The 25,222-nt window shown below is 36.0% G+C and overlaps 2 protein-coding genes across 7 annotated transcripts; one reads left to right on the forward strand and one right to left on the reverse strand.

Annotated features, from left to right (window-relative positions):
- The first annotated feature begins 2,088 nt into the window (after positions 1–2,088).
- Positions 2,089–3,393, forward strand: LOC132796311 (transcription factor SPT20 homolog). The gene is made up of 2 exons (XM_060807435.1): positions 2,089–2,600; positions 2,665–3,393. The coding sequence occupies exons 1-2, from the start codon at positions 2,334–2,336 to the stop codon at positions 2,998–3,000; spliced, it is 603 nt and encodes a 200-aa protein (XP_060663418.1). The 5' UTR covers positions 2,089–2,333; the 3' UTR covers positions 3,001–3,393.
- Positions 3,394–4,985: 1,592 nt separating this feature from the next.
- LOC132796490 (probable G-protein coupled receptor B0563.6) lies at positions 4,986–25,222 on the reverse strand. 6 transcript variants are annotated; one of them, XM_060807677.1, is made up of 8 exons: positions 25,036–25,222; positions 23,875–24,181; positions 16,973–17,086; positions 15,707–15,920; positions 13,278–13,434; positions 7,814–7,963; positions 7,014–7,107; positions 4,986–6,953 (listed from the first exon to the last, which is right to left on the reverse strand). In XM_060807677.1, exons 4-8 carry the CDS (start codon positions 15,854–15,856, stop codon positions 6,236–6,238), a joined length of 1,269 nt encoding a protein of 422 aa, XP_060663660.1. In that variant the 5' UTR covers positions 15,857–15,920; positions 16,973–17,086; positions 23,875–24,181; positions 25,036–25,222; the 3' UTR covers positions 4,986–6,235. The 6 variants fall into 6 exon arrangements, with proteins under 6 accessions (XP_060663660.1, XP_060663661.1, XP_060663659.1 ...); XM_060807678.1 differs by lacking the exon at positions 16,973–17,086 and having other exon boundaries at positions 24,008–25,222; XM_060807676.1 differs by lacking the exons at positions 16,973–17,086; positions 23,875–24,181; positions 25,036–25,222 and having other exon boundaries at positions 4,986–6,279; positions 6,356–6,953; positions 15,707–16,107.

A 25,222-nucleotide genomic window follows, 5' to 3' on the forward strand; every position in this document is an offset into this window, starting at 1 on the left:
CCAAGCATCTAAAAATAGGCACAAGTTGTAACGCACTTGAAATGCACTTTGAAACATCTTGACGATCATAAAATAGCAACAACCACAAGACCAAAACGAAAAAAAAGGAAAAAAGGAAAACAACAATAACAATGCGACAAAAACGCAGCAGCAAGGCATGATAGGCTTGTGATAATAATATGGATGTATGTTCGCAACACAGGGATATCGAAAGGAACGAGAAAGGGAGAGAGTAACGGAATGACATGAGGAATGAGTGCGAGCAGGCAGACGAACTGAGAAGTAGGCATATTGGCTGATAAGCGAGAGGAAGCGCGAGTGTGAGCGGATGAGCGGCTGAGCGGCTGAGAGATGCATACACAGAAAAAAAAACTTTAGATAAAAGCAAGAAATATTCTTCAGGAACAAACACTTAAATGAAGACTAGATGTAGATTGGAGACACTTGAAATTTAAAAGTATAAAACAAAATTAAAAGGATCAAAACATTTTCAAATTCAAGTTTGAATATAAGAATATATTCCTATTGCAAGGTTGCATAAAAGTCAATACAAATAAGATGGACAAATTCTTAAACTCAAAATAGATTTTAGGAATATATTTGCAATTTTCAAAACAAAATGTAAATTCTGAAACTTAACATAGAATTTTAGAACATATTTATATTTCAAGAAAACACTCAATTGAACTAAGATGAAACTAATTTTGAAATTCAAGATTGAATATAAGAATATATTTCCATTTCAAGATTGCACTAAAGTCGAATCAAATAAGATGGAAAAATCTGAAACCCAGGAAAGCGAGTCTAATATTGAGAACGTAATTTTGTTCTCTCTGTATGAATACTCGTGCAACATGTAAATGCGGACGGAGTTCAAGTGCATGCCGTGACACAGACACACAGCCACAAGAAAAAGGGACTGTGTGTGCGCGTGTGTGCGTGTGTGACGCTGTGGCAAAGTGTTTTTTCCCAGGCGCTATTTATAAATGGCCAGTCCTGCCTTGAGATCGTTTCCCTGGTTATGCCAAAGCAGCATCTTGTCACACAAAACGAAAACGAAAATGAAAATGAAAATAAGCGAAAAGACTATGTAATATGTATATATTAAATATAAATAATTATAAACAATGGTATTCAAAAATATACGAATACGGGATGCACTAAATTGATGAACATTTTTATGGTTAAGAGATTCTTTTGGTAAAGTACATTAATGCTAAGCAAAAAGTGCAAAATATTTTAATTTAATTCTAAACTTTTGTAAGGTATATCACATTTTTAATAGGCTGGCGGTGCTGGATACATTATAGTATGGCAAGGTTAGCGAAATAATAACACTAAATAAAATTAAGTACTGTTAAGATATACGTACTACGATGCCAAAAAAATATGGGGTTGTCTATGTTCACGAATTAAATAAAGAGGACCTGCGCTCACACATTTCAATTTATTATATTTATTTTTTTTATACATTTATAATTTATTAAACTCTTGTTGCTTATACATAATATTTTTCTTATTGTTCAGTGTTTCAAAAAAATACTTTTGCTTTTTGTATATATAGTAATACATAACGCTTTTTAATGATAATTACAAAATAATTGTGGATAAATCAGTATAATTAAATTGTTCTCCTCAAAATGCAATGTAAATACATCACAAATTCTTAAGGCGAGGAAATTGACAAGCCACATGGCAGAGTCGATGGACCGCCTGAGGTGGATAGAGTATGCAGTGAAAGGCGGGCTCAGCAGTTGAAGTCGATAATTGGAATGGGCGCCAAGCATGCGGACATGAGGCCTGGGATGAGGCCACATGCGCTGTTGCTAATGCAGCGAAAGTATTGCAGACATGTATGTGTGTGTGTGTGTGTGTGTGTGCGTGTGTACGAGTGTGTGTGTGCTATTATTAGCTGCATTGCGAGTGCCACATGTGTTGTTGCCAAAGGCATTGTAATGAGCAGCGGCAGCGAAGAGGAAAATAGTGCTACACTTGAGCCAATGGCTCGTATAGCATGCAGCGCATAACGGAGTTGAAGTTTGGCGCGCAATGTGTCAGGCACACACACACATATACTTATATATATTTTATTTTTATTTTTATATTCATTCTTTTTTTGGTATACATTTTCCAAAAATGCACCGACTTCTGCTGCTGCTGCTGTTGCTGGCGTTCTCACACCCGCTCTTCTTTTAGTCACGCACTCTCTCTCTCTCTCTCTCTCTCTCTTTTACTCTGGAGCTCATATAAGACACTGAGTATGCCAACAATTTTGAACAGTCACTGCGCACAGCTCGACGGGAGTACAACAAAAAAATAAGCCGCTGATCATTATGGGAGTCATATACAAAATACTGAAACAGCAGCGTCAACAACAGCAACAGCAGCAGCAGCAACATCTGAGGCAAATGCAATGCAACAATATGGATTTGAGCATGGCAACCAAATGCAAGGTGCAAGCAGCAATTAAACAGCGTCAATTGCAGCGACTCGAGGTGAGGCAACAGCAACAACAACAGGACACAACTGAGGATGCAATTGCCGAGCAGCAATTCCAGCAACTTTATCACTTTCTCGCCGAGAATGCGTCACGCAAGAAGGTAATCAAAATTATTCAATCAGAGTACAACTTTTAACTAACTCTCGCTCCTTAAAACTCTTTAGCGTCAGCGACAGCGTCTCAGAATGCAGCAGATGAAAGGCGACGATGCAGAGCAGCCACTTTGTGAATTGCAAGCAACAGCAACCGGAGCAACCGGAGCAACCACAACACATGACATGGACTTGCTCATGGAGCAGTTGAATACTTGCGACAACAGCCAGCCATCCAGCATCAGCGAGGACAACAGCAGCAACTTCTGCAGCAGCAATGCGACGGCGCCTAGAGATAGCATTCTCCTGAAGATACGCCATCAGATCTTTGAGCGCAAGCGACAGCAAAGGCAACGCCAACTGGCGGAGTTGGTGGAACAACGTCTCGTTGTCTGGCGACCATGGTGAAGCATCAACTTTCTCCAAATTTTTCCAAAATACTTATTCCTTTGCGCCGTGTGATGTGTCCGCTGCTCTTCCATTTTCATGACTACGATTTACTCTACTTACTTACCTTTTCACCTTTTTTTTTTAAATGTTTTTTTATGCTAGTTTTAATACACTTTTTTTTAACGGAAAAATATGCATAAGTGATGTCACTATATACATATATACTTTATATATATATGTACATATTTCCTATAGAAGTTTTAGCAGCTAAAAGTCCAAAGTCGTTTGAAATTATATTAGATGTAAGTTGGTGATCAAAAAAGTATTTCACACTGAAATTTATGAATTAATCATTTCAATAAAAGTAAAGATAAATAAGAAAACAAATTGCGTTGAATTTGAAATGTAAATTATCAGAACTATTTTTTATAATTCATAAAATGAGCTTTATTTAGCCACCTTAAGTACTGCGAGATTGTTATGAATATCTTTCAATTTATGTCAAAAAAGATTGAGATAACTTTTAATGCAATAAAATTGTTTTTTATACCAAAAAAACACCATTGTTTTTTTTTTTGATTTCAATCAATTTATTGAACAGTTTTTTGTGTTTGACATTTATATGGAATTGGAATTGTAATATTTTGTTATTCATATTGAACATTGACACCAATTTTAACTGATTCCAATTAATTTATTTGATTATTTTCAGCTTGACATTTATATGGAATTTGAATTGTAATATGTGTGTGTGTGTTTTTTTTTTGTATATCTTTGAACATTGACACCAATTTAAACTGTTAATTCATATTATTAAGGATGTTGCTTTATGTTAAATATCATATTTAAAATGTGCTTTTCGTATGGGGACAATATGATTAAATATTTTGTAGCTTAAATCATTTTTGGGCATTTTTTTTTTTGTTTTGTTTCAACTTTTGCATGTCAGTATGTCGATGTTTGTGTGTGTATGTTGTTTTTCTTTTGGTATATGTGTTTAAGTGCGCTGTGTGTGTGTGTATGTGTGTAAGTGTTTGTGAATACATGTAGTTTTTCATAATTAAGTTCTACTCATTTTACGAAAAATTTTTGTTTGGCTTTGAGCTTTGCTCATTCGCAAAAAAAAACTTCTTTTCGTAATTTGAATTTAATTTTCATTTTTTTGTGGGCTGTTTCTGTATTTTTCTTTTTCTCTTTTTTTTAATGAATTTTTTTCTTGTTTGGTTTTCTTAAATACTGTTTAATAGCTTGTAAATAGATTTGCGTTTAGTTTTCCAGTTTTTAGTTACTTATTAGATTAGTTTGATTAAACATCATTCTCCACAGATATTACGCACAATTAGAGTTCGTTATGCGTGCTTTCAGTTTCTAGTTGTATTTATTTGTTTGCTTTTCGGTTGTTGATAATACATAAACCTGTTCAGCTTAGATTAATTTGATTAATAACTAATTAAAATTGCCGGTAATTTTGTGACTTATTGTTAGCTGGCTGGCTGGGATTCTGATGTGAAATCAAAGTAACTGAATTTTATTTTATTTTGTAGTAATTCAAATCACATCTGTTTCGTGTATTTTCTTTGTTTCGATTAGGCCCAATAATAATAATAATAATTGTTTTCTTTGTTCGTTTTTTTGTAATTTACAATATCAACGCAAGAATTTCGTCTGACGAAAAATTTGCAGTTTGCAACTGAAAACTAAAAAATTCGATAAAGTCATAATTTGTAATTCATAATTCCGAAATCCACTTTCACGCTCTTAAATGCTACAATCAATAGATACATATATGTATATATAAATATATTTACTTCTAAACATATATAAATACGCCGGTTTACATAAATATTATCAGCTCCATTTTTGTCTTTATCGTAATGTATTTTTTTTTTTTAGTTTTTCATTTTTTTTGTGATAGTTCATCATCAAAAATCCGTCCGTCATTTGAACAATCCTGTATTCTGTCCGTTATTAAAATTCATCATCTAAAACTACAATGTGTATACTTGTTTTTTTTTTTTGTATTTTCATCTGTCCTGGATGGAGGTATGTTCAATTGTATGTCTATGTATTGTCTGCATGTGTGTGTATGTGTACGATTGTATGTGAGTGCCTGGAAATAAGTGTGAAATACTCTGAAGCGTTTCGTGAAATTGATAGTTTGCTATTTTGTTACACACAGAGAACATTGCATGGATATTATTATTATTATTAGTATTATATTTTCGAATATATCTTGATTTGTGGTTATTCATGTATGCACGTATATAAATATTTTTTTGTGTTTAAATTCTTTGACATATATTCTTAATCTTGATCAGATAAGCTCATCAACGGAATCCCGCTTGATCTGTCCATTCGATCCATCAATAATCATTCCACTGCCAGCTCAAAGTATGGGGCTCATATATTATTCTTTGTAGCTTTTAACTCACTTCGTCCTCATCCAATTCGAAATTAGCGGAATGTCGATCGCTTTCAGCTTAAATGCAATGCAAACTCTTTTCTTCATCTCTCTTTTAAGTGCCTTTTGCTCCACTTCTATCTCTTGATTTGGCTTTATTTGATTAGAATATGATATTTTGCATAACATCGATTTTATTTTGCATTGAACTGTATGTATGTATGTTTTTTCCTTGTAATGTATTCCGTTATTATATTAATTGCACACCTATAACTTGTATGGAATTATTTCCGTATTATGTATTTTGTATTTTCGGTTTCTTTTATGGAACATTTAAATATATTTTCACATACTTCTGTTTTTTTTTTTTTTTTGTACTGCATTGTACTAGCTGATATATGTATATGTAGACACTCTAAAGGAATCGTAGATGATGATGAAGGATAGATAGATAGATGCTATTTTGCTCTTTTTGTCTATGTCTAATGTTGAACAAGAATCTTGTCAGCTGAGGAAGAGTCCAGCATCAATTAACGGGTGGGCCGATAGGAGGTTCGGTAAGTGGGCACCATTAGTTTGCCTTGGATGCGTTTGTTAGCTAGCGAGCAGCTTTGACTGTAGGCGTGGCACTGGGGCAGAATGTCAGACGGAGATTGCGAATGGTCTGCTGGGGCTGGGGGTTGGGGTGTGTGCAATTGGGCATGGACGTGAGGGGACTGCGGGGACTGCGGGGACTGAGGGGAATGGGGGGCTTGCGGAGAGGCGTGGGAACTTAACCTGGACTAGATGCTGCTGGACCGTCCAATGCCGGATGTGGTGGTGATGTGGTGTTGATGATTGCGTATGGTCACCTTATCGAATCGCACCATTGGAACACCCTTGATGGTCTGTGTAGTCTGTGTGAATGGGCGGGCAGAGTGGATTACAAACAGCAGCCGTGGCCGTTGCCGTTGCTGGCGGACTAGCACTCACCTCATCCCCATAATGACAGAGCTTGGCCTTCAGCCACGGCCATTTGATGGTGCGCATCAGCGTGTTGCGAAAGTCCTCGCTGAACAGACAATAGATATAGAACGTGATCGAATAGTTGATTAGCTCCAGCAGATTGGCGAGCGCCCGAAACACCTGAAACGGAAAACTCGGCAACACCTCCGACGCTATGGTCATATGCAGTATGGCCATCGGCGAAACGCACACCAAGAACAAAATTGATGTGCTCCCGAGCAGCAGGAATAATCGTCGCTCCTCGGCAAATTTTCGCGGATCATCGTCCTTCACATAGTTGATGCGGGACAAAACCATCTGACGTCGTCGCTCGCAGGTGCGTCGATAGACCAAAACGATGCGCAAATTGAGGCCGGCAATCAGCACAGTTGGTATCAGCTTGAATATGACCTCGAGCATCACCTTGTACACCGAATAGAAGAGAGTGCGCTGATAGTCGGTGTTGTCGCGTCGCAAATAGACGAACACATTGTTCGGCACCAGCATGCACTTGATCAGCTCGCCGCGAAAGATGCTCGGCAAGTAGATGATGAATGTGAGGAAGCTGGTCAGAAACACAACCAAACTGCAATGGAAGTTTATCGATATAAATATCTTCATAAAAGTTGAAAATTATACAACTCACCCAGGCGGTCCTATCACAGGTCTTGTGCATCCCGGATGACAGACAGACACGTAGCGCTCGATAGTTAACACTAAAAGCATCATTACACCCACTCCTGTTAAAAGAGAGCACACAAAATACAAAATATTATAAATTTTGGCAAATATTTTATAATTAAAAATTAAGGGCGAAATTGTGCCCAAAAATTAGATAAATTTTTTTTTTTGCATTTGTACTTTTTTCATATTTTCATTTTTATTTTAAAGCTAAATTTGTTTGTCAATAAAACATTAAAAAGACAGTATTTCATAAAAATAAAGTGTATTGAAAAATTGCTGGAGACAAAAACTAACTTTTTCTTGTTCTATTCTTTTCTATATACATATAATATTATTGTTTTTATTTTAAAGCTGAATTTGATTGTTAATAAAGCATCTATGCATATCTATGAAAAAATATTAGATTAAGAACTAACTTTTCTTTTACTGTTTTTTTTATATTTTCATATTTATTTGATTGCCAATATTTTATTCAAAAATTAGTTTATCTTATTTATGAGAATAAAGTTAAAAAACATTAAAAACTTATATATTTGCTAAAATTGCTAGAAGGTTTTGAGCTAACTGTTTGTTATGTGTGCTCGAAGATTTTAATTTAAATATATATAAATGTAAATCTAGAAGCGACTAAATGTTGACCGAGTTCTTCACACTTGTAAGTAAAACTTAAATGAAATGTAAATAAAATGTAAATGTATAATAAATATTCCAAATTAGAAAAGCTTTGCTATGACAAAGTACAAAGGATAAAAAAAAACTTACCCAAGCAACCATTTCCGAGAAAAAGCTCCAAGTGTGCCGTGTAGAACGCCGGTCCGAATTCCTCCCACTGTCCACGATCCTTGTGGACGAGCATGCGTATGCCAAAGGGTATGGCAAAGACAATTGCAAGCAGAGCGGCTGTTGAGTACGCTGTGTGTGTGTGTGTGTGTGTGGAATACAATGGGAAATGTGCAGAGTTTGCATTTAAGCTCTTTTTTTATGGCTGAGTTTATGGCATAATTATGGCGTCGCTTCCGGCTGGCCGCAACTGCGACCGCGGCCGCGAGACCGGAAGCAACTGAAACTGAAACCGGCAAACAGCAAACGGGCAAACATTGTCGACTGACTCCATGCGAGTCAGAGAGAGAGAGAGAGAGAGAGAGAGAGAGAGAGAGAGAGAGAGAGAGAGAGAGAGATATAGACTGAGAGAGAATGAATTATTCTCATGTTCCTGTTCCTTCTTCTATTTTCATTTTCATTTTTGCTTTGCGGAATAAATGTTATGCTTGTTGTTGCTATTTGCTGTGATATATGTTTACTACTTATGGCCAAATGCGAATGTGTGTGTGCATGTGTGTGACTTTTTATTGATTTATGACTTGTTTATAGCTCTATAATTACATTATTACTTGCGAGTAAATGCCTGCCTCATGGCCAATTCATCTAACCCTGTCCCCCACTTTGGCTCACTCTTGCTCTACTCTCGATTGCCATCCATCTCCATCCAAATGGCACAAATTGTTTTGGTCACAAAACTTAATGCCCGATATATGACTTCCTGCAACATACACACACAGCCACACACACACATTCTCATATATATGTATATGTATACATATTAAGTATAATGTTGTTCATTTAATTGGGTACACGGCACATCAATATAAATGTCACTCTTGTGTGCTCCACAACTCTGACAACTGTCCGTCACTTGATTCGCTCATCACTTTCAGTCCATGTGCCTGATTTTATACCATATTCTCTTCTCTCTCACTCTCTCTCTCTCTCTTCTTTCTTTCATATATAACACTATACGCAATGTATGAAAGTCGTGTTGTGTTTGCTGTCAACACACTAGAATTTTCGACGACAACTTTCAGTTGTTTGGCTAAGCTCCTAAAGGATTGTCCTCACTAATCAGGTCAACTGATTGAGTGCTCTCTTGATGCTGAAAACGATTTCCTTTTTTACGACTTTAGCTCTGTCGCTCACACGCACACTCGTCGTATACGTAATGCGAAAGTCTACAAGTTTACATAGGACATGTTTTGTCATCGTTCACAATCTAATTATACATTTTTATTTGATTTTGATTCTCAGCACTGCTTATGTCGCCAAGTAAATAAAACTCTAATAATCCTGTCGACAATTAAACAGTTGTTTATTTGTGTATCAACATCCATAAAACTAGTATTGTAATCAGCTCATAATAGGCGTCGAAAATACAGTGAAGACGACTAATTCATAAGCTACGTTAACGAGTTTATAATTCATATTTAAATAGGCAAAAGTATGAATTATAAATTATTTTGTAAAATTAAATAATATAATAATTGAGCGACGGTTTTTTCAACTGAATTTGATTACAGCTACATTGGGGTCTTAGCTACTTAATACTGGTTAATAATCTGGCATATTTTGAATATAATAGAATATCGATGTACCAAATATATTTTAGTATTGTTTACCATATTAATTTGGTATACAATATTTCGTAGATCAATATTCTAACAAACCCCCTTTTTTTTAGATTTTATTGAAAATAGGTAGCGGGTATCTTACAGTCGAGCACACTTGACTCTAGCTTTCATATTATTTAATATTTTTCTACCCCACAGAAATGACCAAAATAAACGCGGTTTACTGTTCACTTAATCGAATGTTCAGTCCTTAGAGGCTGCGCCGTGCTTTTGCGAAATTTTAAATAGAATTCTCGTGGGCGTGAACTCGCTAGAGCATTTTTGTATCCTCTTTAAACTCTGCTCACATATCTCGTAATTTTACATTTTCATTTGTCTATTTCGGCTACTTTCGCAACAAATGTGCAATAGTAAATTAGATTAGATAGCAAATGCACACATTTGCCAAAACGTATTCTCTTTTTTTTTTGTTGCTTTCCTTTTCGGTTTTCTCTTGCTATGCTGATTTCACATTCCGGCTAACATGATGAGTGTGAAGAGAGAAAAAAAAAACGAAAACCGAAAACAGAAAACCCTAATTCTCGGTAAGTGAAAAGAGACTATTACTTGTTTTGAATCGGCTTTTAGTATTTTGTTTTTGTTTTTGTTTTTGGCATTCTGTTCGTACACTTTGAACCTATTAAAAGCAAGCTAAAAGGGGATAATGGCTTGGTGCAGAGTGTGTGTAATAGAAAGTTGGAAACTACTCGGATGCTAATAATGGGTATATTGCATACTCTTGATCTTAGGCTGCTTATTTGTTTATCTCTTCTTTGGATTGAATTTTTATTTTAAAACTGAATCGCAATAAAAGTTACTTTTTTATTAAATTTCTTAATTGAAAAGTTTCTTAAGATTATTCCCGATTTTACTCAGTACTAGCTTTAATTTTAATTTTCCTAATTTTCCTAATTTTCCTAATTTTAAAGTTGTAATCGACTTTGGATTATTCTCGTAAATCTCAAATATTTTATTTTCATTTGCTTTATTGAGAATTTAAGCTTTAAATATATTGAATTTTTTTCCGTGAATACATCTAATAGTTTTTTTTATATTGGTTTTGCTTTAATCATCTTAAAATTCTTACACAAAAATATTAATGCTTATATTTGCCATTAAAAGTGCTTTAAATGTATAACACTTTAAATTTTAAAGATGTTTTAAGTCTTTTGGAAGGTCAAACTTGACCTAGCCTACGCAATGCCTTTAAGGACGAAGTATTTCAAGATCGAGCAGTCTCTCGATAATTTACTTTGTTGTTGGCATTCATCCGACTAAGTCAGTGAAACATTTGGGCTATTGGGCATTGAAAGCTCTGTATTTGGGTGCTGGAATTCGGGAATTTGATTTGGCATTTGAAATTTGTACGCCAGTTTAATATGCAGTCTATTAGTTTTCGCCATTCCGAGCAAAGCTATTCCCAGTATTCCCGTGTGTGTCATAAAAAATGGCAGCCCCTTGAGAGAGTGGCCCCCAGCTGGCATCCATAACTTGTGCTTAACACCGAGCATCGTGATAGAATAGTCACGTTGCTTTCCTTCCCCACAACAATACATTACATCACATTCATTGGGCGAAAAGATTCAAGGACAATGACCGGGCAAATGACAGTGGGGTGCGTGGGGAAATTGTTGTGCAATATTAATAAAATTAATGCAGTGATTTCTCTCATCAACGGCAACAGTTTAACAGTTTCAGATTTAAGGCAGTCCACAACATTTTTAAGTACTGTTAGGCGACACGAGATGAGATGAGATGAAATGCGGAGACTGGTGATATTTCAAACCCCAAGCAGAAAAGGGCCTTTATATATTTTTGCATTAGCATCAGCAGTTGCAAGTTACAATTTACTAGCTACGAGACATTTTCCAGTTACGAGTTTGCCAGTTGCCAGTTGCCAGTTGCCAGCTATCACTTATCAGCTAGCAGCAACCATTTCCCAGCTGCCAGAAGAAGGAAAAAGGAATGGGGCAAACACGCAAAAGGCAATCAATTATGCTGCCATAGCATGCGTAATACATTTCAAGCATTTTATATTTTTCACTCGCTTTTCTCTCTCTCTCTTTCTCGTATTTGCGGTGCTGGCTTCCATTTCAAGCTTGGCAAATAAAGTGAGTTACTTTCGCATGCCATACCATGACTTGATTGTTGCGCAAAAAACGAACAAGAAAAAAAGTAAAGCAACACAGTAATACAACACAACAATACAAAAGTGGCCAACACATTGCGCACAAAGTTGACAAGTTTCGGTTTTTTTTGTTCTTTTTTTTTGGGTCGTCTCATTAATCAATTAAAAGGCCGCCAACTAAATGAAGGCCTAATATGCCTAGTTAGTTGCTCTGCGCAATTCCTTAGCGCCCTCCGAGAACAACAACAAACTGTTCTTTGGCAGCCTTACATAAATTTCCGGCCAGCTCCTAATGAAATTCAACGACCATTTTTGTGCCGTTGCTTATTTGACCAGAACAGACTTATTTAGCGGCGGACGGAGAAAGTAGTCTCAACATGTTCATATTGAACGTGTGTGTTTGTGTGTGTGTATATATATTTTCATTTAATGATAAAAAAAGCATGTGTTTTCTATATTAATATATATGAAAGTGTTTTAGGATAAAACTGGGGATTTATTTCTGATAGTTATTCAAGTGACTTGCGTTTATTTATCTTATCTAGTAGCATATAAAGATATTCATAACATAACATATTAAATATATATTTTCTGTTATTAATCTTGATATAACAGAATATACCTATTTATATCGTAGGTGCAATTTGAGTATTCTATAACAGTTTCTCGTTGTTCCAACGTATAAATACATTTCAAATACGCAATAAATTTGATTTCTATCCGTATCTCAAGGGACATCTTAGTTTAGATATTGCTTATAAAGACTTCCTCAATAGTCTCTGCATTGAAACGTGCACTCATAAAAAAGCAGCTGGAACTTTCATAGATTTCTTTTCAGTTATTTTAAGCGTCTGATCGTCCGTCGACGAGTATTTGGCGAGCTGCGAAGCGAATCAAATACTCTTTACACACTAAATTTGGCAATTATTCAGTGAAATGGTCTTTTGTATTGCGTGAATGAAATTGGATTTGTATGGAATGTCCCCAGCACAAACAAATACTTAGCTGCAAGCTACAGTCGAGTGTGCTCGGCAGTAGAAAACACGCCAATGTATTTCAAAAGGAAATACAAATTTAGTGTGACCAAAGCAAGTGAAATTTAGAAAACTGCTTATTGAATAAGTTAGTTAGAAATACAGAAAATAGCGATAAATGGGTTGAATATAATTAAAATAATATGATAACAACTTAAAGCAATATTAAATTTATTAATTAGTATATGCATAATAATTAGAAAGATTGTGTACTATGAAATCTCAACTCGAGTTAAAAATGTGGAAAACAAGTTGGAAATATAATTGATATTCAATATTGAAAATGTGTCATTTCCCAATAATTTTATAATTTAATTATTCATTTTTTTAACACTGGATATTTGAATATACTCATAATTAATAACTGCGTTTTATTTCCAAATAGTCCCATTATAAATGCTGAAATGCAGCTAATGACGGACTTTTCCTGAACATAAATGTGTCTGTAATAGCTCTATATTTTAGTGGCTGGTCTCAAGGTATAATACCCTTTTACCCTTTGGGTAGGGGTATTAAAAAAAGGTCTTCAAGTCTTATAGGGACTTCTAAGATAGAGAAGGAGTAACAACGTGGCTTGGTGGCTGGAGAATGGAGGTTACATGGCGACTGGTGGCAACACTTACCTCGCATGTAGATGTACGCAGTCCCCCGCATATTTCGACGGGTGAGGACAATTAAATTAAGAACATTGCCCATGATGCCGAGTGAGCAGATGATTGGCAGCATGAGGCCGTAGCAGTATTGGCGTAGAGATTCGGTGCGCGGATCCTCCACGTCCTGCTGGGTGAAACGAAACGAGAGAATGAAGAGTGAAGATGTAGCCGAAAGCAAAACCAATAAAAAGTAATAATAAAAGTAAACAAAAGGACGGCACAGCTCATAAATCATGCAGCGCAGCGCCTTCTATGGTGTCTCTGTCACTCTCTCGCTAACTCTGTCTCTGTCTCTCTCCATTATCGATAATATGCCTCCCGTCCACTCCCCCCCCCCTGTGACATTCCCTACTATTCACCACCCACTATAGCCATTGCTCAGTCAGTTGGGCAGGCTGCTAAAGATAAAAATTCAATAGTCAACTTGACACTTTTATTTGTGACTTGTTACACTCATGTGTATACCAATACACTTACATCAGCACCCATTCACTCGCGCTCTCTCGCTCTTGAAGTTGCCTTTTTTTGTTGCTGTTGCTGTTGCTGTTGCCTATCTAAATAGATATCTCGCTTACACATGCCCGAGTGGGTTGCCGTAGTCCCATTGTAAATATGATTTGCATGCTTTTTAACATGTTTGCTTTTGTTCTTTTTCTTCTATTTTCATTTTTCTCTTTTGTCCCCCACTTTTCGTTGATGTTGTTGTTTGTTTGTTTAGTGCTCATACTGAGACAGGCACCTCCAGCTCAGCTCAGTTCAGTTCAGTTCTGTTTGCTGCTGCTTGAGTTCGCCTTTTCTGCAGCCTTGAGCAAAAGTTCTTCACAAAGCAGCCGACTCTCTGCACAGCAACAGCAACAGCCACAGCCACAACAACAGCAGCAGCAGCAGCAGCAGCACATTGGCCATAGCAACTGTGACAGCAACAGCAACAGCGTGTGAACAATCTTTTTTGCACGTGCTGTGCCACGAAATGAGTTATTTCTTTCCCTTTATTCTATATTCTTTTTATTTTGCCTCGAATGATGCCATGATTACACGCACCAAGTTTGCAAGACTCTTGCAGAAAGTAACTAGACATTAAAACATTCAGTATGCTATGCTTCGGATTTGATTCCGCTTACAGTTCATTTTTATGAAGAAAAAACCCGACTTATTATATGACAAGCTAGCTATTGTGCAAAAAGTGGAACCTCTGACCTCTTACACTTCTGTGCTGCAAGTCTGACAATTAGTATAAATAATTTGATATTATTTATTTGTATAATTATTCAAACAATATTATTTTTACAAATGATTGTTGAAACAAATAATTGATAATATTTGTGTTGTGCTGAGTTGCATTTGATAGGGCAGAATTTATAATACATTTATTTTTGTTTAATTGTAATAGTTCTATTTTTGCAATTATTTAATTAATAATTTAATATCTTTTAAATGGTCTAAAATATTACGATTTATAATATGTAAATTCGATAGTATATTGATGAAAAGAAAACCTAACGAACTTCGGTGTAAAGTAGTTGAAAAATAAACTAAAAAAAACAACGCTGTCCACTTCTTTCACTTGACCACCCAACTGTCTTTTCCTAGTGGCATCTCACTCGCTCATCACTCTATTGGGTGGGTGTGGAGGTGTGGGGGTGTAATCAAGGCATCACTTTCTAGACTATTCGATTCAGTTCGCTGATGCGTAGTGAGGGAAGTTCTAGTACGTGATGCGTAAATGCCACACATACAAACACATGAACACAAATAAATGTAATTGAATCATGACGTTGAAGCGCTTAAAAAATTAATAAGTTTCTGTTGATGTGAACGAATAAATGCAATTGCTGTCTCTTGGTTTGATTTAATTTGATTAATACTTGCGCATCTAACACTTCATTGAGGGGCTATATAGTTGTTTCGAGTATTGCACATAAGCGCCACACTCTACTAATTGCCAAAATTTTCGCCAGCTACAAATATTTTAAACTGAGCAGAAAGACAAAAAAAAAAAATAAGTAAACAGCTTTTTAACTTCATATTTAAGTTCCTGCTAAATCCCTTTTTATATCCTTAATTTGCCCTTAAGCGCCACATTTGTACTTAAGTGCATGTTTTTAAACTTTGCAGAAAGACAGAAGGTCAAAATTGTAAAAACAGCTTCCTCTCGCAAGATCGGCTTCTATATCCTTTTTTTTTTTATAAATATTTGCACTTAAGTGCCACACTTACTTATCAAATGCGCTTAGCTGCATATTTTAATAACTTTGCAATAACACACAAAAATAATTCAAATCAAAAACAAATATTGCTTCACTATACGTCTTCTCGCTAAGCGTCCATCGCAGTTGAGGCCGCTAAGTGAGGTTGAAGTTTTCGCCCATAAGTGTTGTGACTGACATCTAATGACTTACCGTATATATGTCGTCCCGCAGATCATTGCTGAATATCTGAGACGCGTTAGCTGGAGTGCCGAGAACGAGATCGTTGCTGCTAAGATTTCCGCCCCAGATGAATGAGCAATAGGCGGGATCCTCTTCCGTATTGTATAATCTTGTAATCATCGTTTGCGGCGAAGCACTTTGCTGCCTTATCACCGTATTATGTGTCGTATTGAAGTGTTTGTGTCTTTGAGGATCCACGTTCGGTTTCAGTTTCGGATACGTCATGAATTTAGACAAAACGGGCAAGATCAATACGATTACACGTAGTGTGAAAAAGAACGCAAAAAAACAATAATACGAAAACTAGCTGGTAAATCGAAGTCATTCATGAGCTTCAAAATGATGTCGATGCCAGTGTTACTATTTGAATAGCAAAAAAAAAAAAAAAACACAACGACAGAAGAAACGTCGTACTGCGAAATGAAAATGCAAAATGCAAAATGGAAATGGACGTGAAGAGAGCACAAAACAGTTTAGCAGTGAGCACAGCGAGAAGGTGAAGAAGGTGAATCGGTGCAATCGAAATGGAAACGGGCAGCGAGACAGTTGAGCAAGGCGGAAACGGAAGCGAACACTTGTAGACTTTGCAGCAAAAACAAAATACACAGCAGTAACAGAAATACTAAACGGACACGGTAAAATCGTGGCAGGTGCCGTGATACGTTATCGTTCATTGCTTCAAGACGTAACAATTGAAGCTTTGATTTTCGCTGGCACTCGAATAAAAAAGAAATAAAACACAATCAACCAAAAATGTTTTACAGCACGAATTGGCTGAAAATTCTGCACACGATGGACGAGGAGCAGAGAAGATATAGTCTTAAATATGTTGAGTCAAATATTACAATTATTAATATTGAGTCACAATTTTAGCTGAGCTTTTTAATATTAATATTTCATTTGATTATTTTGGGACGTCTTTTTGGGAAATTGCATAAGCACATCAGTCTAAGTATCACGATTAATTTTCTTTACTTTATCACCAAACAAATGACAACACATGAATTGCATTTAGTACCAAGCTCGTTATGTAAGTATTTCTAACTTAGAACACTTCTAAGTAGTAGATTGTTTAAAGATGATCGGACATCAACTAGTCTTAGTCTCTACGATGATCTTACCTAAATGATGCGAAACAATGATTACGTGTTATTTAATGTTATCGTTAAGCAGTGATCCAATTAATTACATGATTATGTTACGAAAAAAAACCAAAAAAAAATGCCTAATTAATACCTGATTAATATTAACTTATTTATCGGCGTACAAATTGCGAACTATTACGGCGTATAACGAGAGCCACTGAGTGATTATGTGAATTCCATTTTAGTAATTTCAGTTCCATATGCACTGCAAAGAGAAGAAAAAAAAATACATCAGCGGAATTGAAAGTTATTAGATGAAAAATTTATCAGATAAATGTATCGGGAAATATGAAATATTTCCTTCAACAGATTCATTGAATAAAATATAAGAGTTTTTTTTTTTGAGGAATAAATATTTACAATAATAAATTATTTTCACTCTAAAGTTGGCAGCTTATTTCCAATTTATAGTTAGTTGAACAATTAATAAATTTCGAATTTGTTTCTGACAGTTTTAATTGAGAGTAACTAACTTTTTAAAAGACATTTACTACATGATAAATATGAAATCATACTATGAGTTACCCTCTTCTATTCAAGATATATCAAACATGCGTTAAAGGCAGATTAAAAGTAAATAAAATTATATTATTAAATTAATTTATTATTTGGCACTCCCTTTTAAAGAAAGCAATCAAATTATCTAGCGTATTTCAAATGCAAATTAATTTCTAGACAAAATTTGCAGCTCTGATTTCGTTTCGTGCAAACAAAAAAGTTGCAATGCGCTTGAGAGTTTTAGTTTTGAAGCGAATCAGTCACTTGGCACAGGCGAGAGAGAGAGAGGAGTAAAGTGTTTTAATTATATAGGCGATGACAGAGGACACCCAAATTATACAATGCGGAGAGTGCAGTGGAGAAGAGAGAGACAGAGAGAGAGACAGAGAGAGAGAGAGAGAGACAGAGAGAGAGAGAGTGCCTGGCGGAGGCAGATGAACTGAAGTGGAGTGTGTGGTGGTTAAGCGCCCGACTCATGTGTCATAATATGACATTATAATTGATGCCGTTGATGGCGTTGTCGTTGTCATCGTTGTGGCACGAAGCACGAAGCACGTAATAAAGCGAGCAGGCAGAAGGCAGGCAGGAAGGCAGGAAGGCAAGCAGTCAGGAGTCGAGACCCTGGCAACAGGTGTGTTTTATTTGCACGCGTCACTAACTAACCAACATATGTCTTCCACGGCCATGGCCACGCCCATCGCCCAACACCCAACGCCCATCGCCCATCGCCCATTTGGCGCTCTGAGGGCGGCCCTAGGCACATACTAAGTTAAGCGCTAAAATCAATGTTGACAGGCGACAGAATTTCGTATAAAATATATTTTATAAATTGCCCGACCAGGCGGTGGCTTACGACAGCGCCATCAGGATGAACGAACGCCTTTAAATCTATATGAGTGTATATTTATGGGACGGGCAAGGACATTGGAAATATGAACAACGGGCAAAGCTATCGTTGGCCTCACTTTCAGATACCCTGCTAATCATATGAAGAATATGAGCAAAAGTTCTAATGCATTTAATATTCAAACAAAGATTAATTTCAACTAGATTACACTTTGAGTTTATTTTAAGTTTGAGTGTAATTATCAAATGAATAATTCGATCAAATTAAAACAGCTAAAATAGGTAGTGAAGTTCCTTTTGTCAACAACTTTGAGTCACTAGATATTATAGTTGCATAGTATAAAGAATAGTATATAGTATAATATAAAGTAGACTATTGTATACTATATAATAGAGTCTAAGGTATTGGATATAGTAGAGTATATAGTATAGTATATAATAAAGTACACCAAACTATTTACAAATTAAATCTGCACTTCTGCAAAACAGTTTCATTACAATTGCCAATCAATTGATATACCCTTTAACGCGCTTTTCTAGCAGAATATAAAAATGGATTAGGTTTAGTGTTGATGGCTGACAGATGATTTTTTATTCGTATTTTTTTTTTTAGTTTACAAATTCACCGAAACGCGTCATTAAATTAAGTGATTGCTTGATTGCTGAATACTTGGCAATGAATTAAATTTGAGTATTTGATTGTACCCTGAAACTATTATAATGTTTAGCTTTTAATGCATGCAGAAAGTAGCTGAAATATAAGCAATTTATTATTGTTATTTAGAGCGTGCAACATTAGGATCAATTTGCAGAAAAAGCTAAGCTTTTAGCAAATCAATTGCATGACATGCACTCAACACTAACGATGTTCTGATTGTCTGAATACCCTGCAAAAACCGTGCTGTAAGGTGTTTGGTTTTAGCCAATTAGGCAACACATAAAACACATTATTTATGCATTAGTATTTAGCACATTTTATAGCTTCTTTTCTCAGAGTAATTGCAAAATAATTATTCACTTTCAAGAAGTTGAGTGAGCTCTTAAACGCACTCAGCACTTATGGTTAGTTGTATGTACAACTGTACACTACACTGTGCACTACACTGAACTACACACAACTGGCAAGTTGAGCAGATTGAATGACACAAAACATGACACAAACTTAATTTCCCCAAGGTAAACATGAAAGCCGTTCCCAATGCGAATGTAGTATCGCGGTTAAGCTGCTGAAGGCTTTTGGCCCAGGTTTTGCTACTTGAAAGATTGACTATTTGGTTACCTGATTGCCTGGCTAGCAGACTACCAGACTAGCTGACTGACTGACTGACTGACTAACTGATAGACTGATGGACTGACTAAGTATGCGAAGTCTGCTTAAGAAAGCAACTACTGTTTTGCTTTGCTTCCATCGCTTGTCCTTGTCTCTATCGCTCTCTCTTTCTCTCTCTTTCTTTCTCTCTTTCTGTCATTATATTCATCTTTCACGCTCTTTCTATATATACATCTCAGTGCCACACATCTACAACACTAGTGTGTGGCATAAACTGTCATGCTGCATTGCGAGCTGAGAAGAATTTCGCATAATTTATGCCTGCAATTATCATAATAATTCGCCAGACACACGACAATGATTTGGCTCCAACAGGTTCTGTTAGAAATTATGGTACAGGTATTTTTTGCCGTTTGTTGTTTGCTGGCTTAACACATGTCCTTCTCGATGTTGCTTGTTAGTTTTGTGCCACTTTTTGTTGTTGCTGCTCGGGCCTCTGTTTGTTGAGCACTTATAGTTATTGCGGTTTAGTTTAGGGCCAAAAGTTTTCATTTGGTAAATATACAAAAAAAAGCAAGCGATGGAAAAAATAGAAGAGAGAGAGAATAAAAATAAAGGACAACATGTGCTATATAGCGTCATCCACATGGCGGCTTATCACGTTCCTTTGCTTTGTCACTGTCTCGTTCTCTGAACAAATGCCAAAGTCAAAGTTACAAATGGCTGACGCTTCGATTATATTATGAGGGCACAAACACACACACACACACAGAGAGACATAGGGGCACACGTGGCTGTGTGTGTGTAGGCAGGGTATTGGGCAGTCGAGCAGACTCACGTCTCACTAAGGTTTTGTGCACCTTTCACTTGCTCTTTGGTGGCTTGCAAATTGTTTGGTTAGACTTTGTTTATCACCATTTTTTCGGGGTGTTTTCATTTCATTGCCCCCCTCTCGCCATCTCTATCTCTCTCTGTCTCTCACTCACTCTCTCTTTCTCGCTCTGTCTGTCGCAGGCACAGCTTATCTATTGCTGTTGTATACATATATAATTGCCTGTGTGTTGCCATGATTAATGTTTTTGTTTATATTTCCCGCTTCGGTTTTTGGCTTTTCTTCACTTCGCTCTTCTTTTTTTCTACGCTCTCGCTCTTTGTCTGTGTGTGTGTGAATGTGTGTGGAGTATGTTAAGCCTCCCTGTCTATATGTCTGTCTTTCTGTCCGTCTGTCTGCCTTCCTGACTGTCAGCCAAACAATACGCTTAACAAAAAAGTTTAACTCAAATTAAGTTAAACTAGCAGCGCTTAACGATGTGCGACATAGATGAATATCTATCTGTGTGGGTGTGGACAACACACACACACACACACACACACACACATATGAGTGTGTGTATGTGTGTGCTAGACAACCCACAGTGCTCACCGTTTTGGGTAACAGCGGGTAGCTTGCCCAGCTGCCCCGAAAAAAATTGCGGCCTTTAATGCCTTTAATTTACACACAAAATGAGCTCGGCCCAAACGCCAGTCGCAGGACATGCGACAAAGGACATTCCCGACGACGGCACAAATTAAGTTTGCAAGAAATCTAGATATCTAAATGAAAATCAACTCAGGATATCCGCAAATTAAATATAAAAGTTAAAACACAAAAATCAAAATAAAGAGCGCTCCACAAAAAAAATAACGAACTTTGTTTTTACGCTCAACGAGGTTGGCTGCATAGCTAAGTGCGATGATATCAGCCAAGTATCTAAGATTAAAAACAAATATTTGCACATTTTAATTTAATCTCTTTTTGGCTTAGATTTAAGATAAGACATTTAATGTTTTCCTATGCCAGAAGTCTAATTACCTATTGTCTATTCGCAAGCATAAATTGCTTTAATTTTAAATTCTTTCAATTGAAATTAGACTGCAAATTAAATGTTTACAAAATTCCAAGCACAAACAACTGCTGCCTTCATTCAGCTAAAATTATTTTTATCGGAAACAATTGAGGTAAATGGCAAATAAATGTTTAAATATTTCAATAAATTTCTAAGTTTATTATTTAATTTTGAAGCTATTTTAAAGACATTTATTTTATTGATTTTATTTCTATTGGAATCGAATCTTTCTCACATTGTAACTTCATTTATCTAATTTTATTTCACATCAACATCTTAACCTTTTTATGGTCTATATTATTTAAATCTAAAATGTTACGATTTTTATTGCTCTGCATAAGCTAAACAAACAAATGAGCCAAATAGTCAATATATGTATATTAAAATATTTCAATGAATTTCAAAGCTGAATTCTCAATTTTGTTGCTATGCATACAAGACCATTTTAAAGAAATTTATTTTCCTTTTAGCAGTGAATCTTTCACACATTTCAACTACTTTTATCTTGCTCAATCTCACTGATTTTATTTTTCATAAAAACGTTACTTTTTATGGTCTTGACTATTTAAAAAATGTGCATAAAAGCTAACGATTTTTATTGCTACACATAATCTTGGCAAGCAAGTTGAGGATTTAATTTTGACGTTATTATTTTTATCTTTCTTAAAATAAATGATTTAATATTGTATAAATAGTTAAATAGATTATTTTAAACATTTTATTTTATTTTTTTCATTTTTTTTAAAGAGATTCTTTCACACATTTTTACAGCTTTTATCTATCGCATTCTCACTGATTTTATTTTGCATAAAAAACGTTTTTATGGCCTTTACTATTTAAGAAATGTGCATAAAATGTTATGATCACATAAATCATAAAGTCAGCGAATACTCAAACCCCTTTTGGGTGGACATGAAGGATAAGCAAGTATGTTGATGGCTTCGAATAAGCATACGCAAATTAGAGCGAATGCCTGCTGCTTAAATGTGATAACTATTTCGGCGAATTTAATTACAGTTTATGGAATGCTGAACTCTGGCGTGCACCTAATTAACAAATTAACAGCATTGTCTATTACTCGACTCTCTTTCTCTCTCTCTCTCTCTCTCTCTCTCTCTCTCTCTCTCTCTCTCTCTCTCTATGAATATAGCGTACTTTTGCGTAGATTAAAGTTCGAGTTTTGGGTTTGCGCCCGAAAAGTTATCAAACAATACTTTAATGCTTCAAAAAGTTGCATCAAAATTTTGCAGCTTGCAACATTATTATCATTTTGCCTTGAGCATAATTTGCGATGTTTTTGTTAGGAGGGGAAAAGCTTTACTTTATTTTGAATATAAGCTAAAGTCGAGTATTTTTGAGTGCGTTAATTAGTTATGGTGCTGCAAAACTGCAGTTTAATTAATCAACTATTTGAATGGCTTCGTTTAAGCTGGGAAAACAGCAAGTTATGTTTCAATAATGGAAGCCAATGAAATAGTTGGATAATTAGTTGTGTTGGCTTTGCGGTTAAGCTATACAAGTTGTCATGCGTGTGTGTGTGTGTGCTGTATGTGTGTGCATTCCAAGTGGCAAACAGCAAGTGGCAAATGGCAATTGCAAATATCAAACAGCAAATAGCAATTGGCAAATGCCAAGAAATTGGCTCAAGGAATGCATTCCGAGGAATGGCAAAATTTTTGCCAACCTTCAACTATTGTTTGACACCTTTTGGCTTTGCGCTTAGCTAAAATTCTTTGAACAATTTTTGCCAAGGGTCAGCAGATACTTGGCAAATCAACAAAACAATAGAATGACATTATTTATTTGCTCGTCTTCTTTGTTTTTTGTTTGGATTTTTGGAAGTCATCAGCAAATACTTTTGTTTTGGCATTTCTAATCAGAGTTATGCATTGTGTGTGTGTGTGTGTGTTGGGAATTGGAATTTAATAAAATAAGCTGGACAGCATCAAAAGGATGTTTTTGTATTGAGCTTCAAATTTGTGCTAGAGTGGTAAATGTCAATTATTAGCTTTTGTCCTTGGCTTGATGGCAAATGCAATGTACAACTTTGGCGAGGTAAAAGCACAGAGAGAGCGAGAGAGAGAGCGAGAGAGAGAGAAAGTGAAAGAGGGAGTTGAAATCATAGTCTATAGTTTTGTTGATTTTGTTGTTGCGGAATGCGCAACGTGACTTTACGCTTTTGACTGGATGCTGTTGCTGTTGCTTTTGCTGCTGCTGTGTTTAGCCACCAAGCAAACGACAAAGAGCAGCAGCAGCTGCTGCTGCTGTGTTCGCATTGTTGGATTGTCGGATTGTTTGGTATGGCAGCGCACAATGCATAACTTGTAATAACCTGCTGACCCCGACATGCACCCACACAAACACAAACACACACTCACACACACAAGCACATATACGCAATACATACATGCAGATGCACTTAGACGTCAAGCGGCGACGTCGTCGTTGTGCACTTGAAATGAAAATGAAAATGAGAATGCATTTTCAACTTACCACACGGGGCAAATGCTGCAAATGTTGCGTACAGTTACTTTGATGGAATTTCGGCTGCAGCTCAGTCCTCTCGTTGAAAATCCCTCTTGCTTTTATAACAACCAAAAAAAAAATAAACAGAACGACAAATTACCTGCTCGTTGGTTGTTAGTTGTTTATTTTTTTAAATAATTTTCTTGAATTGTTGTTGATCTTCGTTAGATTGTGTTGTCTAATTGCAGTAATTTATTTTTGGCAGTGGGCAATTTCCCTAGTTGGCAGTGGATCGGTGGGTGTATTTGTTTACTGGCTCAGTTCTCAGCTTGCGCTAAACAACAACAGATAAAAAAACAATGCAAAAAATATATATGTATTGCATAGACAACAAGTTGTTCTGCAGCAAGATGAAGAAGGCTTCAGCATTCGGCAATTGAATAATGCGAACTTGCACACGTGCACACATACACGACCACACAGATGCATATGCACAGACACACACTTAGCACCCAGCACGCACACAGCAACATTTTGTGGGAAGCAACCAAAAAAAAAACAACAGGAACAATTTTATGTTGCCTACTTTTGAGCGCGCGAAATGCACAAATGCAGTCACCACAACAAGAGCCACAGAAACGGACAGAGACACGTTTGATACACACACACACACACACACAAACACACTCACGCATTCAAATGACAAACGAAAGTACTTTATCAATTGCTTTCACTATTCACTCGTTAAACACTCGTTCACTCGTCAACAAATAATTCCATTCACTATTCGTTTTTTTTTTTTGGTTTTGCAAATGCCGCAGCCTTCAAAAGTTAAATGTTGAGTGTTGTTATATTCGCAGATGGAATGCATGAAATGTCGTAATCATCAAATTGAGAAATTGATACAAATACAAAAAAAAATTGTACAAAATAGTTGAATAATTGTATAATATTCATTCTTATTTTCATTCTCATTTTCATTTCCATTCAATTTGCACACTATGCTTTTTTTTGTGTTTTTTGTTTTTTGGTTTTTACACTTTCACTCAAGTCAAAAGTCATTCACTTTGTAACTGCCTTCAACCTTCAAAAGTTAACGACAACAATCAAAAGAAATAACAAAAAAAAATAACACAGATAAAAATGCTGATGATGTTTGAGTTTTTTCCTTGTTGTTGTTTTTGCTACTTCTGCTGCTGCTGTTGCTGCTTTTGGTGTTGCTGTTGCTGTTGCTATTGCTGCAGCTTCTGTTGTTGACCGTTGTCCAGTTTGTGACTTCAAAAAGTGCCAGTAAATATGTGTTTGCTGGTTGCTTGCTTGCTGATTGCTTTCAATTTTCCTTGTTTTCCTGCTGAGGCACGTCCATGCCGTGTGG

This window comes from Drosophila nasuta, chromosome X (assembly GCF_023558535.2).
Source record: "Drosophila nasuta strain 15112-1781.00 chromosome X, ASM2355853v1, whole genome shotgun sequence".
Taxonomy (NCBI): domain Eukaryota; kingdom Metazoa; phylum Arthropoda; class Insecta; order Diptera; family Drosophilidae; genus Drosophila; species Drosophila nasuta.

What these genes read in the sequence shown, in the direction of transcription:
- LOC132796490 (XM_060807674.1), bottom strand. Translation starts at nt 15,961, where the DNA reads ATGACGTATCCGAAACTGAAACCGAACGTGGATCCTCAAAGACACAAA. An exon ending in TGCGGGACGACATATATACG is followed by an intron (nt 13,435 to 15,706) that starts GTAAGTCATTAG and finishes CGTTTCACCCAG; the next exon opens with CAGGACGTGGAGGATCCGCG. An exon ending in CCTGTGATAGGACCGCCTGG is followed by an intron (nt 6,954 to 7,013) that starts GTGAGTTGTATA and finishes CTTCCATTGCAG; the next exon opens with TTTGGTTGTGTTTCTGACCA.
- LOC132796311 (XM_060807435.1), top strand. Translation starts at nt 2,334, where the DNA reads ATGGGAGTCATATACAAAATACTGAAACAGCAGCGTCAACAACAGCAA. An exon ending in AGAATGCGTCACGCAAGAAG is followed by an intron (nt 2,601 to 2,664) that starts GTAATCAAAATT and finishes AAAACTCTTTAG; the next exon opens with CGTCAGCGACAGCGTCTCAG.